General features: G+C 31.0%; 1 protein-coding gene across 1 annotated transcript in view; it reads left to right on the forward strand.

The window, feature by feature from the left end:
- The window catches only part of LOC106461708 (TFIIH basal transcription factor complex helicase XPD subunit-like), a 69,127-nt gene extending 55,244 nt beyond the window's left edge, over positions 1 to 13,883 (forward strand). Inside the window, exons 22-25 of the mRNA XM_013921560.2 lie at positions 6,466 to 6,536; positions 10,708 to 10,851; positions 11,107 to 11,250; positions 13,549 to 13,883. Of these exons, the coding sequence (XP_013777014.1) occupies positions 6,466 to 6,536; positions 10,708 to 10,851; positions 11,107 to 11,250; positions 13,549 to 13,641 (452 nt within the window). The 3' untranslated portion in view covers positions 13,642 to 13,883. The remainder of the gene's footprint in view (positions 1 to 6,465; positions 6,537 to 10,707; positions 10,852 to 11,106; positions 11,251 to 13,548) is intronic.
- The last annotated feature ends 2,275 nt before the right edge of the window (positions 13,884 to 16,158 follow it).

Below are 16,158 nucleotides of genomic sequence, written 5' to 3' on the forward strand. Positions count from 1 at the left end.
ATTTTGTTACCTGGTTTGACTGATCATGATTTATGTATTGTCATAGCTTTTGTTGTTTTCATGAACATCACAAATCTTTCAGGGGTTCTTGGAAAAGGTTGTGTATACCTTTTTATGAATCATTCTCTTTGGATCTTGCTCTAGGCACACTAACTAATTGGCTTGTGCAATTGATTCATTTTGGTCATTGTGATGTTCCCAAATACCTTAAAAGTGAATTTTTGGTTACATCTTACCATATTTGCCACTTGTCAATGTCTTTGGCATCTGGATACAGTACCTTTTAGAGGATATTCTGCAGTCCAGCATGTGGACATATAAAAATTTATTTTTGCATCATATTTCTGTCTCTTCAGTTTCGAGATTCCATTTGCCTCTTGATGTGATGTTTTAAACTAGATGGAAACCCTAGCAGATGAGTTTTTCTATGTTATGTTCTCCTATTGCATGTGCAGTAAGTCACATGGGAGAATGATTGGCTCTGAGAAAGTTGACAAATGCTCTTCATTGTGTAAAGGACATTCAGAACCTAAAGCCACACAATTGTTGGCAGAATGAAAACAAACTCAACAAATAAAGGCTTTTAGTATTTAATTTTAATCCTAAAAATGTAAAATTTTTCAAGAATAATTAGAAGGTTTATTTTCAATTTAATTTTTCAAATTATAGGTTATAAACTTCATATTTTTTGTTACATCCTTTGTTTTGGATTTGTAGAAATAAAGTACAATTTTAATTTAACTTTAGAGATTTTGTGTTTTGTCTCTCTTTGGGTTCCAGACTTTCTTTAACGTGGTTAAATATTTTAACACAAAGCACAGCCTCACCTCTTGGGAGTTAGAAATTTTATCTGTTTATCAAAGTTGAATTGATAGTAAGAATTTTTACATCTCACCTTCAAATGTTATTTTCAGTATACAGAATGTGATTTAAAAGTGTTTTTGTGATGAATATCTTGTAATTTGTAAAACAAAGATACAATACCCTATAACCTGAGAGCCTACAAAAGGTGGACCTTTCTTCTTCAAAGGCAACTTGGGGAATGACCATGTAAAACACAGTGGGAGATAAAGTGAAGCTTGAGTGATGTCATGCAGGCCATCATGGAAATATGGAAGTGTTTTGAGTAGCTTTCAATGTATTGTTACAAGTGTCTCTGTTCCATTGCAATACTAACAGAAGCAAGTATGTGTAGGTATAAAGATATACTTTATAAAGGATATCTTATAAGGAATATAAAGATAATCCTGTCTTAAAGATATCCTTGTCCTTGTCGAAATGAATTACATCCCATGAAAGACTGGTTGTCATCCATATACTAAAGCTCCTTATCTAACTTGCAAGTTTATTAAAACTACCAACTCTTTTTCCTGACAAATATGACCATAAATACTTTAAAATTTCTGAAGAAGTTACATGCACAACACAGAATACCATTTATCTCGTACAGTGTAAAAAATGCAATGACCAGTATGTAGGATATTCCCAAATGACTTTAGAGACTGTTTCAACAGCCATAAATATTCTATTAACACTGAAAAAGACCTCTCTGTTGCCCAACGTTTTAACCAACCTGCTCATTCTAATAATAATGTGATTTTCATTGGTATTTAAACTGATTTCAAAACTGAAGTTGATAGAGAGATAAAAGAAGCTTATTGGACTGCAACTGTAAATACTGTTCAACTTTGTGGAATATATCAAGATCCTGGAATCAGTGATTTTTCATCATCAGTTTATTCTCTGTCAAAGTTTTTTGTCCATGCAGTGTAGATTTTCAATTTTTACCCCTAATCCTTCTAACACTTATTGTTTCTTTATGATAATTTCTGTTATTTTTTAATTATATATGTTTAACATTTCTTTATAAATCAGTCTTCATATCTCACATTTATTGTACTTTATCAACACCCAGTGTAGTTTTCCATGACAATTTTTCTTTTTTTAAAACAATACATCTCTAACTTCTTTATACCTAACATTCTTCTTTCTGATAGTATTGCACTGGAAATGAGACACACTTATAACAATACAGTTAACGATACTCAAAACACTTCAAGATTTCCATGGAGACCTGCATGATGTCACTCAAACTTCACTTTATCTCCCCTGTGTTTTACACGGTCATACCCAGTTTGCTCTTGAAGAAGAAAGGTTCACTTTTGGAAAGTGCTCGGGTCATAGGGTATCGTATTTTTGTGTTAAATGTACCTGTTTTTCTAACATCATGATTGTAATTTATACATCTTGATATACAGTATATTTCTATCATAGCATTAAAAAGTCTGTGAAAGCTAAACAATTGAATAGTAAGTTTGACTATTCATATTTTAAATATGATACTTTCAACTTTAAGTCTGTTTGTAGGTTTCAAAGTACTATTTTTTTTCATTTACAATGCAGCTATAGCTAAGTTTCTACTGAATTAATTATATTTGTACTCAGAAGGACTTGATCTATAGTATTCATGTATAAGAATATTATATTTTGTGAGGATATAAAGACAATCAGTCATATGGTTTATCAGAGGAACAGTTATCACAAGGGTACAATTTTATTATGGTATGCACTATCGTACCAAAAATGTTCAGACGCCTTTTTTAGTTGTAGGAATGGTCTTCCCAAAAATCTGAGCTGCTTTTACTATAAATCAAAGGTAACGTACTTCTTCAATCGGAAGTCAAGTACTTTTTAGGATTAGTAGAAACTTTCTAGTTCACATCATTTGAGAAGGAGAGTCAATGTAGAGTGTCGTGTACCAAAAGTTGGTACATATGAACAGTGCCATGACTGGCATCATCAGAAAATATGGAACTAAAGATAGAGCAACAGCTGAACAATGTCCAGATAGACTTCTGGCAATATCAAAATAGGACAAATGGGCATTTGTACCACTGGTCAAGAAGTACTGCAAGACCAGTTTTCATGAGATCCATGCAATGATTGTTGGTAGCCTACTCATTAGCAATTACTAGATACCATCACAACACAATAGGCAACAGACACTGCATGAACGTGGCTTCAAGGTGGGGGTGGGGCTACAAAGAGGAAACCACACATTTTACCACTTAATGAATAACATTGTCTGGCCTGATGTACTGAGAGTAAACAATGGGATTTTGCCAGTGAGCAAACATGATGTTCAGTGATGAGAGCTGATTCACATGATTCCAAACTAATGGACATGGTTAAGTCAGGAGACAACTGCATGAGATGTACCAGCAGTAAAGGATTTGGGTGCAGGTGAAGGAGTGACATTACATCTGATGGTTTATAAGTATATAATATATAAGTTTATAAGTGACCAGTCATCTGCAATTTTGGAATGTTGTCCCACTGTCCTGATAGATCATTTTGGGATGCTTAGATGGCCTGGTTTTTCATTATTTCAGTAATCTGCAGCTTTTCTAGTAAATTTATTGAGTATTTGATCCTCTGAGAACCATGAATCGACAGAAACAAATTTTAACTGGATTACAAAATTATTACACAACTCAAAATAACTCCACAGTCTTTGCTGCTTTCTTTTAAGTTTGTTATATTAAAGGCAGGTTTTAGTAGATGACATTATGTCACTATTTCTTACATTACTGAACACATGGTTTTTGCATCTGCTAAAAAAAATAGGAGAGTGAGAGAACAATTGAATGCAAATGGCAGGTGCTGTTCACAGTCGATATTTGGTTTTTCAATCATGGTTCATATATTTAAAGTAATTGAAGGATAAAAATTAATGATTACTCAGAATTTTATGAAAAACTCTTGGCCAGCAAAAAGTTGCTTGAACAAATTACACTCATCAGAGAGGTATCTGTAGCAGCAATAATGTAAGTAGAAATGTCATTTTCACTTCCATAATTACTTGTTCAGCATTTTCCATAAAAAACTGGGAAACCAAGAACATTTAGTGAATTTTTATATTTTATGTTTCCAGCCCTGTAAACATCAGGGAATTTCATTTTGCTGACAAAAACTGGGAAAGCCAATGAAATTCATGTGATTCAGTGATGCTTCTAGGACATGGATGGCACAAAAATAAATTATCATTAGTTCCAAAAAATTGATGTATCTAGCATGTCAATATTCATGTTTTGTCTACATCAGATTTGTTGTTAATTATTAATTATCATGGAATGTGAAGGCAGCTGTAATAGATTACATAAACAACTAAACAATGGAAAGTTATTTCTTTACAGTGTATAAAAGCTCTTTATTCACCATTTATAAGATAGGATATTTCCATTAAATAAGTTGTTTTTTATCCTACGAATTTTAGTGCATTAATAAAATTTATCCCAGGCCCCATAAGCCCTTAATCCAGCCCTGGCTGAAACCAGTGCGCAATGTTGTTTGAAAATCTGAAGGCTGCATGAAAGACAATCAATGCCTGGCTATCATAATAGTTGAAAACATGCTGTGTCAGGTTGCTGCAGTTATTTTTGCTACAAGAGGGCCTACCAGTATTATGCCTCTGGATACAGAACTGCCATGATATTATTGTGTACAGATAATTTTGACAGGGCAGTGTGTGTGTGTGTGCTGTTATTGTTATTAAGGTTTTTTATCTTGTAGGCATATACATTTAACAGTTCTACTTTACTTAAATTATGTTCCAACTTATAAACAAGTGAACCATTTTCAGTTATATCAATCATATAGGTTCATGTTTAACATGTTTAGGGCATGTGACTTGTAAAGCTTAGTAAAAGCATCTAAATATTAGGATAATTGCCTGTGTTCTCAGTTTCTACTGAAATAGTTAATCCTTTCACACTCGTAGCCTATGGAGTACAAATTATCAAATACACTATACTATAAAATACTGTCCTATTTAGAGGTCCCATATTTGATTTGAGTTTTATTCTACAATTGTTTGACCTCACCATGTTATATGCTTAAACATTATTGACTTTCAGGTCTTCTGTTTTGTTGATTTTTTCATTAAAGGTTCAAAACTTGCCATTAAATTTCTTACTCTAGTTTAAAGTCCTCATTACTAGGATCCATTGGCACCATCAGTTTTACTTGTTTCTCAGACTTTTAATTGTAATTTTTTTGTTGTTGTTGGACTACTTGTGAGAGTAATTATAAGTTAAAAGCAAGAGCAAGTAACAATAAATGTGATTAAAAAAATCCAATTTAAATGTGTACATGACATAAATGTTTCTTGGGTTATAGAGTTTTTAACTGAACTTTCTTAAGCTATTAGTTTGTATTTTTGGATATGAACCACAGTTTATTACATGTTAGTACAGAATGGGGCTTTATGTGTACAACTATTGTGTTAACATATCTCTGGCTACTAAGGGGGTTCATTCCTACTGAATTTACATGTACATTTTATGGTGTATTGCTACATAAGATCTATCAAGGTCAGCAACTATTGCAGACAAACAGTAGGGGGAGATAGTATGGTTATTATGGGTTATAATAGCAGGAGCCATGAATGCCTTTTGGACAGTGTTACACTGAACATTGATGGAATTCTATGAGAAAGGACTATATTATGATAATTTATTATGTTAAGCTTTACATCATGTCCTGCAATGTTTTGAGATAAATAATATCCATAATCTGTGTTAGCTAACTGAGACTCTGATCTGAATCTGAATGGACTGTCCTGAGATATAATGGAACTTTATATGTAGTAAAGAAATTATATATTTCAAAATCTCAACATTTATAGCTGCTATTCAAGAAGAATTCCCTTGTACTATTCTATACGTATGCTATTGGATGGTGACAAATGTTAGCAGTGTTGTCAAAATGCCCTGGAAGCCAGGGATTTCCACCTGCTAAAATATGAATCCAGACCTAGCTATTTTTTGCAAAGCAACCCTAATGTTATATAGTTGAGAACTTTGTTACTAATTTGCATTTATATAATCTTACAAACACAGTTTGTAGTCATATTTCTGTTCTGATTTCGTGAAACATGTGTATGAGAAATATATGAAGGAATCATATGATTTCTGTGTGAAAGAAGTTTTTAAATTTTAATGTTGCTCCAAAGGTTTAGCTGTCCAAAAATGTTTAAAAGTTAGCTTCAGAAACAAGATTTAGCTGACCTGAAATTGTTTAAAATTCAATTTCTGTCACAGTGCTCTACCTCCTGAACTCCTGCTAGGGGAGGACTCCCAGACCCCCTTCTATTTTTGAAACTTAACCTTGTACTTTAAATATTAATGACAGATCTATATTAGTAATGAAATCCAGGCTGTAGTTAATGACAAAGGTAGGGACCTATTCCATATTAACATAGGGCTCAAATAGAAAAGCATAACAGTCCTTTTCTCAGTATGTAGTGGCCTCCTACTTTTGATTATATAGTATGTATCATTTGGTAGATTGTTTTATTTAGTTTAATTATTGCAATAGATGATCTCAATGCCTTAACACTTGATTTAATATTTCACATAATTTGAGAGGGCAAAATATTTAGTTTTTTTTTGTTCTGACCTACAGATCACCACTTAGGCCGGGCGGTATTGATGTTTGGCATACCTTTTGTATACACACAGAGTCGAATACTAAAGGTAAGTTTTACATCTGTTTCTAAGTAGTAATGGGTCAGGTTATTTCTTAAATAGTCTGAACACTGTCATATGACTTTGCAAACTTGCATGTTGAAGATATTAGAATGAAGTAAAAAAAGCAACATGGAACTCAAGGCACCCATATTTTTATAACTTATATCATGAAACAAATGTTCAAAATATAAGTCGTATTCTACTGCTGTTACTTATTAATGCCTTTACTACCTTCTATGGGCTAAGAATATCAAAAATTGATTGTTTTTTATATGTAAAGAAAGCCACAGTTCTCTAACTATACCCAAATATTTTAGTACAAGTGTAACCTTCTGAAGCTGATAGTGCACATGTAACCTTCTGAAGCTGATAGTGCACGTGTAACCTTCTGAAGCTGATAGTGCACATGTAACCTTCTGAAGCTAATAGTGCAAGTGTAACCTTCTGAAGCTAATAGTGTGCATGTAACCTTCTGAAGCTAATAGTGCAAGAGTAACTTTCTGAAACTAATAGTGCAAGTGCAACCTTCTGAAACTAATAGTGCAAGTGCAACTTTCTGAAACTAATAGTGCAAGTGTAACCTTCTGAAGCTGATAGTGCAAGTGTAACCTTCTGAAGCTGATAGTGCACATGCAACCTTTTGAAGGAAACATACTCATAACCTGTTTTTATTTCCTGTAGAATACATATAACAACATATAAAATTATATGCAAACCAAGCAACTGATTAGGATCATTAATTCTATCAAAGGAAGCTTTTTACAATGGAAATTGATAGGATTAATCCTTTTTAAATTTCTGCTTTTGAGTGAGTCTTCAGAGATTCATTGTTATTGTACTCAAACTCTACAAGTGATATTAGACTTGGAAATAGTGTATTTATCACGTTTTTATTTGTAGCCAACAAGAAAAGTTACTTAACTGTTTATAAAAATGAGTCATCTCTTAGAATATTTGACTTGTTAACAAGGTTGGTGAAACTGTGATATAGAACACGTTTTTTATAACATAAAACACTACACCTTACCAAAATATCAAGATACTTGGATTTATTTTGTGGATACAGTACTCGAGGGAGATTTCATTCTATTTGTTTTGTGAACAACTGTTGCAGTTTATGTAAAATCCCAAATTTATAATTGACAGATTCACTAAGCCAGAGTGTATTAATCTGCAACTATTGCATATTTATTCATTAAGAATAAAATACTGATGGTTGATGGTATACATGCACACACACACACACAATGTATGTATCTATATGTATCTTCTTGTTTTGATAAATTCCTTTTATAGAGAAATACAACTTTATTTATTTAATTTTATTTTGTCTGAACCTGCACAGCTGTAGATTGGTATATGTTCAGTATTCTCATCTCGTTAAAGAAATTTTAGAAGCTTAGTGTAATGGTTATAATACTCTTACCAGGTAAGACATTCATACATTTTATTTTTTAAGCAAAATAGTTTAATATATAGCAGTTATTTTGAATTATTTTTACATGAAAAAAATAATAATTAATTTTTTAGTTTTAAAACTCACATTACCCATATTCTCTGGTTATTTAAAAATCATGAATATTCTTAATGTATGACACCACTGATTCTTGGACCGTGAATTTTTAATAAATAATGAAGGATTTTGTTAATGGTTTCACTGTAAAGAATCATCTCCATGATAAATAGATACATACATTTAGAATAGTATTGTTCTTTAAGAATACATTCATATTGCTAGATATCAGTTATGCGTTCAAGGGTGAAAAGCCATCATTAAACTGTTTAAGTTAAACACTTTGTTAAGCTATGAAATAAAGCTTGCAGTGCTATGCCTGTCCTGAAAAGACAGAAATATGAGACATCACGATGTAAATATGTAAATAGAAGAGTCATTTGCCATAATCGAACAGGAGATGTATTTCACTTCAGTGTCCATAATGAAAACCCAACACATGAATTAAATCATAAATATCCCTGTATAGTTTAAATAACATTGTCTTTACTAAATAAACTTGCATCTTGTTTTTTGTGAGATTGACATCTACAGAACACTTTGGTAACATGTCATCATTATCAGTAGCAACAAAAGAATTATGAGAAAACAAAATTAACACATTGTTGAAGATAACAAATATAACAAGAATCTTGTGAAAATACAGAGTATTTTAAGAATGTCTTGTAAAAATTGGGGAATTTGTGCTTATGACTTAGAAAGTTTGTCAACCAGAATTCCATGCTGATCTGGAAGAAAAATTACAAATCTTTGAAGTTTGTAATGTTAAATATTCTCTTAAAAAGAAGTAAAAATACATCACATGATGCACAGCCTGAAATGTGTTTAGACCAGCTTGTATTATCACCTGAAAGTGGGATAAAAATATGCCAGTGTGTGGCTTTTTCATTATTTTTAACAATGAATTGGAAAACTGGTGATTCTGAGTAATTGATGGGGTTTTATATACATATATATATATTAAGGTACACAACATACAAATTAACAGATCTGGTGGTTAATTTATTGATCACATAGTTCTGGTAAAGCAGCAGACAAGCTTTATATTAAGGAAAAAAAAAGCAGGCTGTTTAGAAAAGAAATGTAAGGCATGATATTTAACAGTTGCTTGAAAATTATAGTAAAATTGCATTACTGCATACCTGCACTGTACAGTAATAACAATATATGGTAATTGTACAATGACAGAACAAAGTATACTTACGTACACATACCTGCACACTTGTACTGTACAGTAATAACAATATATGGTAATTGTACAATGACAGAACAAAGTATACTTATGTACACATACATGCATACTTGGTTCTGTGTTTTTTATAGTAGTCCTACATACACACATATAATTATGCATGTGTATTCTCTATGTTATTTCTCTAAGTTGTTGGATTGTTGCAAAAGTCAAAATGTAGCGCATTTGTGTATGTTTTGACAAACACACAACACACATACACACATAAACATACAAGACTGGCATTGCACAAAGAAGTTTCTGTGAAAGAAAAAGCTAAAAACTATTGCTTCTGGCTCACTCCCAAGTTTCATTAAAGTTAACAGAAAAGTGTTTTATATTTTGTTTATGCAAATGAACAAGAAAATCAACATTTTTAATAAGTATTTGTTTTATATAAAACTTGAGACCCAGTGTAAAGTGTTGTTACAGTGTTTAATTTTAAATATTATGAAAATTTTACAGATATCTCTTTGCAGAAACTTTCTTCAGCATTACATACATACATGAGGACTTCTTATACCATAATATATTTTGCTTTATGTTTGTAAAATACATAAATATTGTGTCACAATGTTTAGTACATTATAATACAAAATTATTTTCATCTGTAGAAAACAAGATTGGCATTATCAACCAGATCAAAGATTATGTCCTAGTAATATTAGTTAAGTTCAACATTGTGCACATTTTTATTACCAGAGGTAGCCCTCTCCCCCTTTTTTTTATTGTAGAGGTTTTCTCGGGCAGACAAACAAGCAAAATTACCCAAATGGACTCGAGAGTCCTTGAAAGATAGTATGTGGAACCTTTCCATTGAAGAAGCTGTGCAAATTGCTAAAAGATTTCTGAGAGTTATGGCACAACCATTATTGATAAACTGTTCTTTTGTTAACATAAATAAATTAAGTAACTAACAATAAATGCTTGATTTTCAGTATAACTAAAAGGACAAAATCTCTATAAACGTTGAGCCAATTGTCATTTGCAGTGATTCCGAGAGATACCAACATATGACTGATCATGCATTGTGCTTGGGCTTTGATAGTTTTACTTATGTGGCCATTCTTGAAGGCGTGCATTTAATGAATACTTGTATCATAACACATTTAGCTTTATGTTTGTGAATTGCTGTTAGTGTATTGTATCACAAAAATAGGCACGAAGATGTACATTTTCTTTATGTTTGTGAATTGCTGTTAGTGTATTGTATCACAAAAATAAGCATGAAGATGTACAATTTCTTTATGTTTGTGAATTGCTGTTAGTGTATTGTATCACAAAAATAGGCATGAAGATGTACATTTTCTTTATATTTGTGAATTGCTGTTAGTGTATTGTATCACACAAATAGGCATGAAGATGTACATTTTTGTACTTGAAAAAATGTGGAATCTCTAATTATACCATCACAAACCCTTCTTTTCTTGTAGGCCAGACTTGAGTATCTAAGGGACCAGTTCCAGATCAGAGAAAATGATTTTCTTACTTTTGATGCTATGAGACATGCTGCACAGTGTGTTGGTCGTGCCTTGCGGGGAAAAACAGATTATGGAATAATGTGTTTTGCAGATAAGGTAAAATTGCCACTTGAGTAATACTGATACTTTTTTTTAACAAAAGAACTGTATTAAAGATAACAATAAAATACATAAATGTTGTTGTAACAATTTTTTAGTTCATATTTATGATACAAAATTATTTTCATTTACAGAAAAAGATATTGGCATTACAACCAGATCAAAGATTATGTCTTGGTAATATCAGTTAAGTTGAAGAATGTGCATGTATAATATTGGAGGTACCCATCTCCTCTTTCTTTCTTATTGTAGAGGTTTTCTCGGGCAGACAAACGAGGAAAATTACCCAAATGGATTCAGGAGTCCTTGAAAGATAGTATGTGCAACCTTTCCATTGAAGAAGCTGTGCAAATTGCTAAAAGATTTCTGAGAGTTATGGCACAACCATTTAGGAAGGTATTACACATTTCTCTATGTGATAGTCAGAGATTCAGAGAAATAATCCTAAAAATTAATTTTCTTAGTAATATGAAAATGTGTTATAATTTTTAAAGAGTGATTTTGTTGTACATGATGTTAGAAATAAGAAAAAATAGTGAGTGAGATTTAAAATTCAAAAACTTAACATACCTTTATAGACTGTTGCATGATATAAAGTGAGGTTCAAAATGTACTGTGTTCTCAAGTCATTCTTCATTTTCTTGTTGGTATTACTAATTAGGTTTACCAGATGTTTCATTCTTAGCCATTCTTAGATTTTAGCTGATTTTTTTCACTCCAACTATTAAACATGCATAAAAGAAGTAAAGAATATGTAAGTTAACAGTTAAATATAGTATTTATATATGTTTGAAATTATGAATAATTTATTTCAGTTGCAACATGTCTCAGATTTCAGCTGAAGAATTAAACATTTTTTGAAGCTTACTTTGTATATGTAATTTTCATGAATCTAAAAAAAAGTATACATGAAATTTGAAAAGTCAGGAAGAATTGTGGACTTCTTTTTTTTTTTTTTTTTTTTAATCTCAAACCCACATGAGCATGCAAAGCATGCTGCTTAGCTATATGAGGTATTGTTATGTTTTAACATAGTTGGTCACTCACTCACTGTATGTTAATGTATCTGGTGATAATTGCTTAATTCATTTATATTTATATATATAAAATAGAGATGGCTTATATGAGTATTAAAACTTTTATTCAAAACAATTAACAATGAATCAACATTCTCACCATCAAGTTAAGAATGATATTTGAAAAAGTGACCACTTTGGGGCTGTGTTTATTAGGTTTTTTAGTATGTTGAGTCTTTGTTTTGTTTGCTGTGCCAAGTTCCAGAGAATGTGCAGCCCAGTACGAGTGATTTTTCTGGGCATGGAACTTTGCTCACCTGACAACCTTAATGAATAAGTCAGTCAACTAAAACAAGACTTTCTCAACATGAATACATTTTCTACAAAAGCCATCAAAAGAATTATACACAGAAGCCACAGCCAACAACACAATAGACAGCCAACCAACAATTTGAAAGTTAATGAAACAACTAACAACAAAACACAACACTGCTGCATACTTTACATTCAGATACCACCATTTTGAAAAAAACTTATAACCAAACTAAACATTCCAATAAGCAATAAATTAATTCAAAAACCAGGTACCAAATAAAAATCCATACTATGTAAAAACTACCCTAATGAATAGAATAATAACATAATTTATAAAAGACAATCTAACAACTGCCATGATTTCTGTATCGGAGAAACAAGCTGAAAAATGGAAACTGGGTTCAATGAACACAAAAAAAACAACACCCTCCTCGTTTTGAACATTGTATCTCAAATAAACACAATATAACCACAGAAAACACTAACATATTAAGCAAAGAAACAAATGTAAACAAAGAAAAAATCATAGAAGCTCTTCTAATATAAGAACTTAAGGAACACCAAGGAACACTGCTATATCTATACTAATTATTTCTTTAAATGATAATTTCTATATATATATATATATATATATGATAGATTCAATATATACAACACCTCCTACAATCTTATACTTATCATTACTGTTGTCCCCATGACATGTGATCAATAACAGTCACTTTTGTAAATGTCGTTCTTAACCTGATGATGACCCAAAGAGGTCGAAACATGGAAAAAAAATGTATAAATTAGTATGTCTTGCAGATAACTGCTGAAGACAACATTAAAACATTCTACATCTAGAGTGTATTTTTAAACTGGAAACCATTAATGGTTTCAATTAAGTTTTTAAAATTGTGTAAATATGAAACGTTTATTTTAATTATTTATTAAATTGTTACTTGTTTTATGTTTTAACTAGAAGTTTTAATATCCATATCAACCCAGCCATCTCTACTATATATATTTAATTCATGTAGGTTCCTCATCATCATAAGCTAAGGTGGTGTTAGTTAGGCAGACTTATGAGGAAAGTTGAATTGTTTATTGTTTTTATTTACTGTGTTCCAGTTTATCCAAAATATCAATGTGTATGTGAAATTTAGAGAAAAACAATATGAAAAGGAACGTGATCACCCTGCTTACATGAAATAAATTTTTTATTAGTCATCACTAGTAGTCATGTTAATGCTCTGAAAGTTATTTAGATGACAGTTCAAAAATGTAGTGTAAGTATTAAAAATGTGTTTCTGTAGAATGTATAATCGAAATTTTCCTGAGATATGTCATTTTAAACTTAGTACATTTATGTTTTTATCAACAGGAAGATCAGTTGGGTGTTTCCTTGCTCACTTTGGAGCAACTGCAAGCAGAAGAATATCAACAGAAGCTCGAAGCTCGTGTTCAAGTCCATTGATAATTTGTTTATGTATTCCCCTATTGCCAAAAAGCACTAAGCTAAGAATTTCAAACTTACATGTAAATATTCAAGTCATCAGAATAATTGTTTAAAAAATAAGATACAAGCAACATCATAGTTCAGTCTGATTTCCATAACTTATCAGTTTTGATTTCTTGTACCATTTCCATAAGTTTTTAAAACAAACTTCCATATTTTGTATGTTGGCAACTGTTAATAAATAGTCACATGAATATTGATTTTTTTATTGTAAAATTGTATAAACATTAAACCTATTTTCCAGGTGTAGCTCAATTTGGATATCTGACACTATTTTCATTGGATAATTAATTAACAGTTAAGACAAATAACAAGAAAAACATATTTTTTATTAGTAATATCATAGAACTAATCTGTTCTTTTATTTTATCATGAACTCAAAGGAAAAATAGTTTGCTGTAATATATTTATTGATTAGTCTCAAGTTATTATGAAAGTTAAATTTGGTTTTTGTATATTTTCTAGACACTAAAGAATACAGGCTCATTATTTTATTATTGACATTTGGTTTATTAATTGTTAAACTTAAGTTATATTTGTGTTTGACACCTTGCATTTTTTTTGGACAAAATTGTAAATTTTCTTGTGGATTCTATCCAAATTTTAAGATTATTGACCAAGAAATTTATAGGATCTAACTTTAAGCAATGTTCTGTGAAAGTTGAGTAAGAAGAGTACATCAAGTTATTAGTAAAAGAATAGAAATAATTATGATGATGTAAAGTGGGTTAATTCTGTTATGAACAGTTGCTTAAACTGAAATTTTGCTTGGAAAATGAGTAACTTTATCAGAAATTTACTCATCATATATATAGAGACAAAAAGATGAATAAAGCTAGAGAAAAAAAAACAAATACATTAATTTACCAGGATTTGACATCAAACAAAGTAATTTTGTCAAAAAAGGTAGCTTGTGTATTGATTTTCACTAGCTGTCCCTAATTTAGAAATAATAGGCTAGAGGGAAGGCATGTAGTCAACACTACCCACTGCAGTCACTTGAGCTAGTATAATCAAATAGTAGAGTTGGTCATCATGTTATAACACCCTTATAGCTTAAAAGGTGAACATGTTTGGTGATGGGATTCAAATCTGCAGATTGTGAGTTGAACACCCCAACCACCAGGCCAAAAATAGAAGCCAAAATACTTATACCTACAAACACATTTTAATTATGCAGTTACAGCTTATTCATTTATTCTAAAAAAATCGGATATTGCACTTACTTTTGGAATGTTTGATGTTTTTTATTAAACTGTCCAATACAAAGGGTACCTTTTTATAAGAATTGTACAAACACTGTAATTTATTTTATTGCATTTCTAAGTATGTGTCCAGATATGTTACACTACAAATGCTTTGTTATTAATTTCAATATTTTTTTTTTATAAAAAGGATTTTTTTTGTGTTTTTTGGCATACTGCAGCAAAAACCCACTCTCATTCTTTGTAAGTTTATGATGAAGAACAACACCAACGAGTCACAAAAGGAGATCTGGCAAGAAAAGTGACAAAAATTCATTAACTGAGTTAACATTCAAGAAGTATCTCATTGAAATACATAGAAAAACATTTTAATTTTTTGACTCTACCATCTGGGCAATAGGGCCAATAGAAACAAGAAGGTAAACATATGTATTTTGTCCAGAGAAAAGGCTTTTAAATATGAAATAAAATTGTTATAAGAAGTCATTTTAGCATATTTGACCACTAACTATAAGAGAATTTCATGTCAATTCTGATTCTCTTTTGAATTGTTTTACTTTTAACAGTATTACATGTATTTCTGGATCAAAATCTGGTGCTGGACACGCTCATCTTAAGCCTGATGAATATCAGTTGCTCGAAATGTCTCTATATAAAATAAATATATTTTAACATTGTGTTTTTACAGTGATTGTATGTTGTGCACGATACATATGTACCTCTAACTTACCATTCCTTTTATTTGTATAAAATTCCTAATGGTTTTCAAAATAAACATTGTTAAATCAAAAGTGCATATATTTATATACAGGGTGTCCAAAAACTTATTATACCAAAAATAAAGTTGAATAACTTGTTATTTGAGATAACAACAAAAATTTAATATAAGTACAAATAGTAGTTTTGTTTTGTTGTATTAATTTTTTGTGTTCTTGTTTCTTTGAATGAACTGTTACTGGAAGTTCATATCTACACATGCTACAAGAGTTTTTTTATTCCACAACTCTGAGAAACTTTTGACTTGTTACAAAGAGCTGTCTTCCAACAGGATGGAGCACCACCCCACTGTGTTTGAATTGTTAAAATGTTTTTATACCAAACTTTTCCAGAGTGTTGGATTGGTAGGGGAGGACCTATCATTTGCCCAATTTTAACCCTTTTATATTTTCATCTCTGGGACTTTTTGAAAACAAAAGTCTATTATAACAAACCAAACGACCTTGAAGAACTGAAATATCGGATTCGTGATGTTCTCTTATCCATCCCTATT

This window comes from Limulus polyphemus, unplaced genomic scaffold, assembly GCF_000517525.1.
Source record: "Limulus polyphemus unplaced genomic scaffold, Limulus_polyphemus-2.1.2 Scaffold40, whole genome shotgun sequence".
Classification (NCBI taxonomy): Eukaryota; Metazoa; Arthropoda; class Merostomata; order Xiphosura; family Limulidae; genus Limulus; species Limulus polyphemus.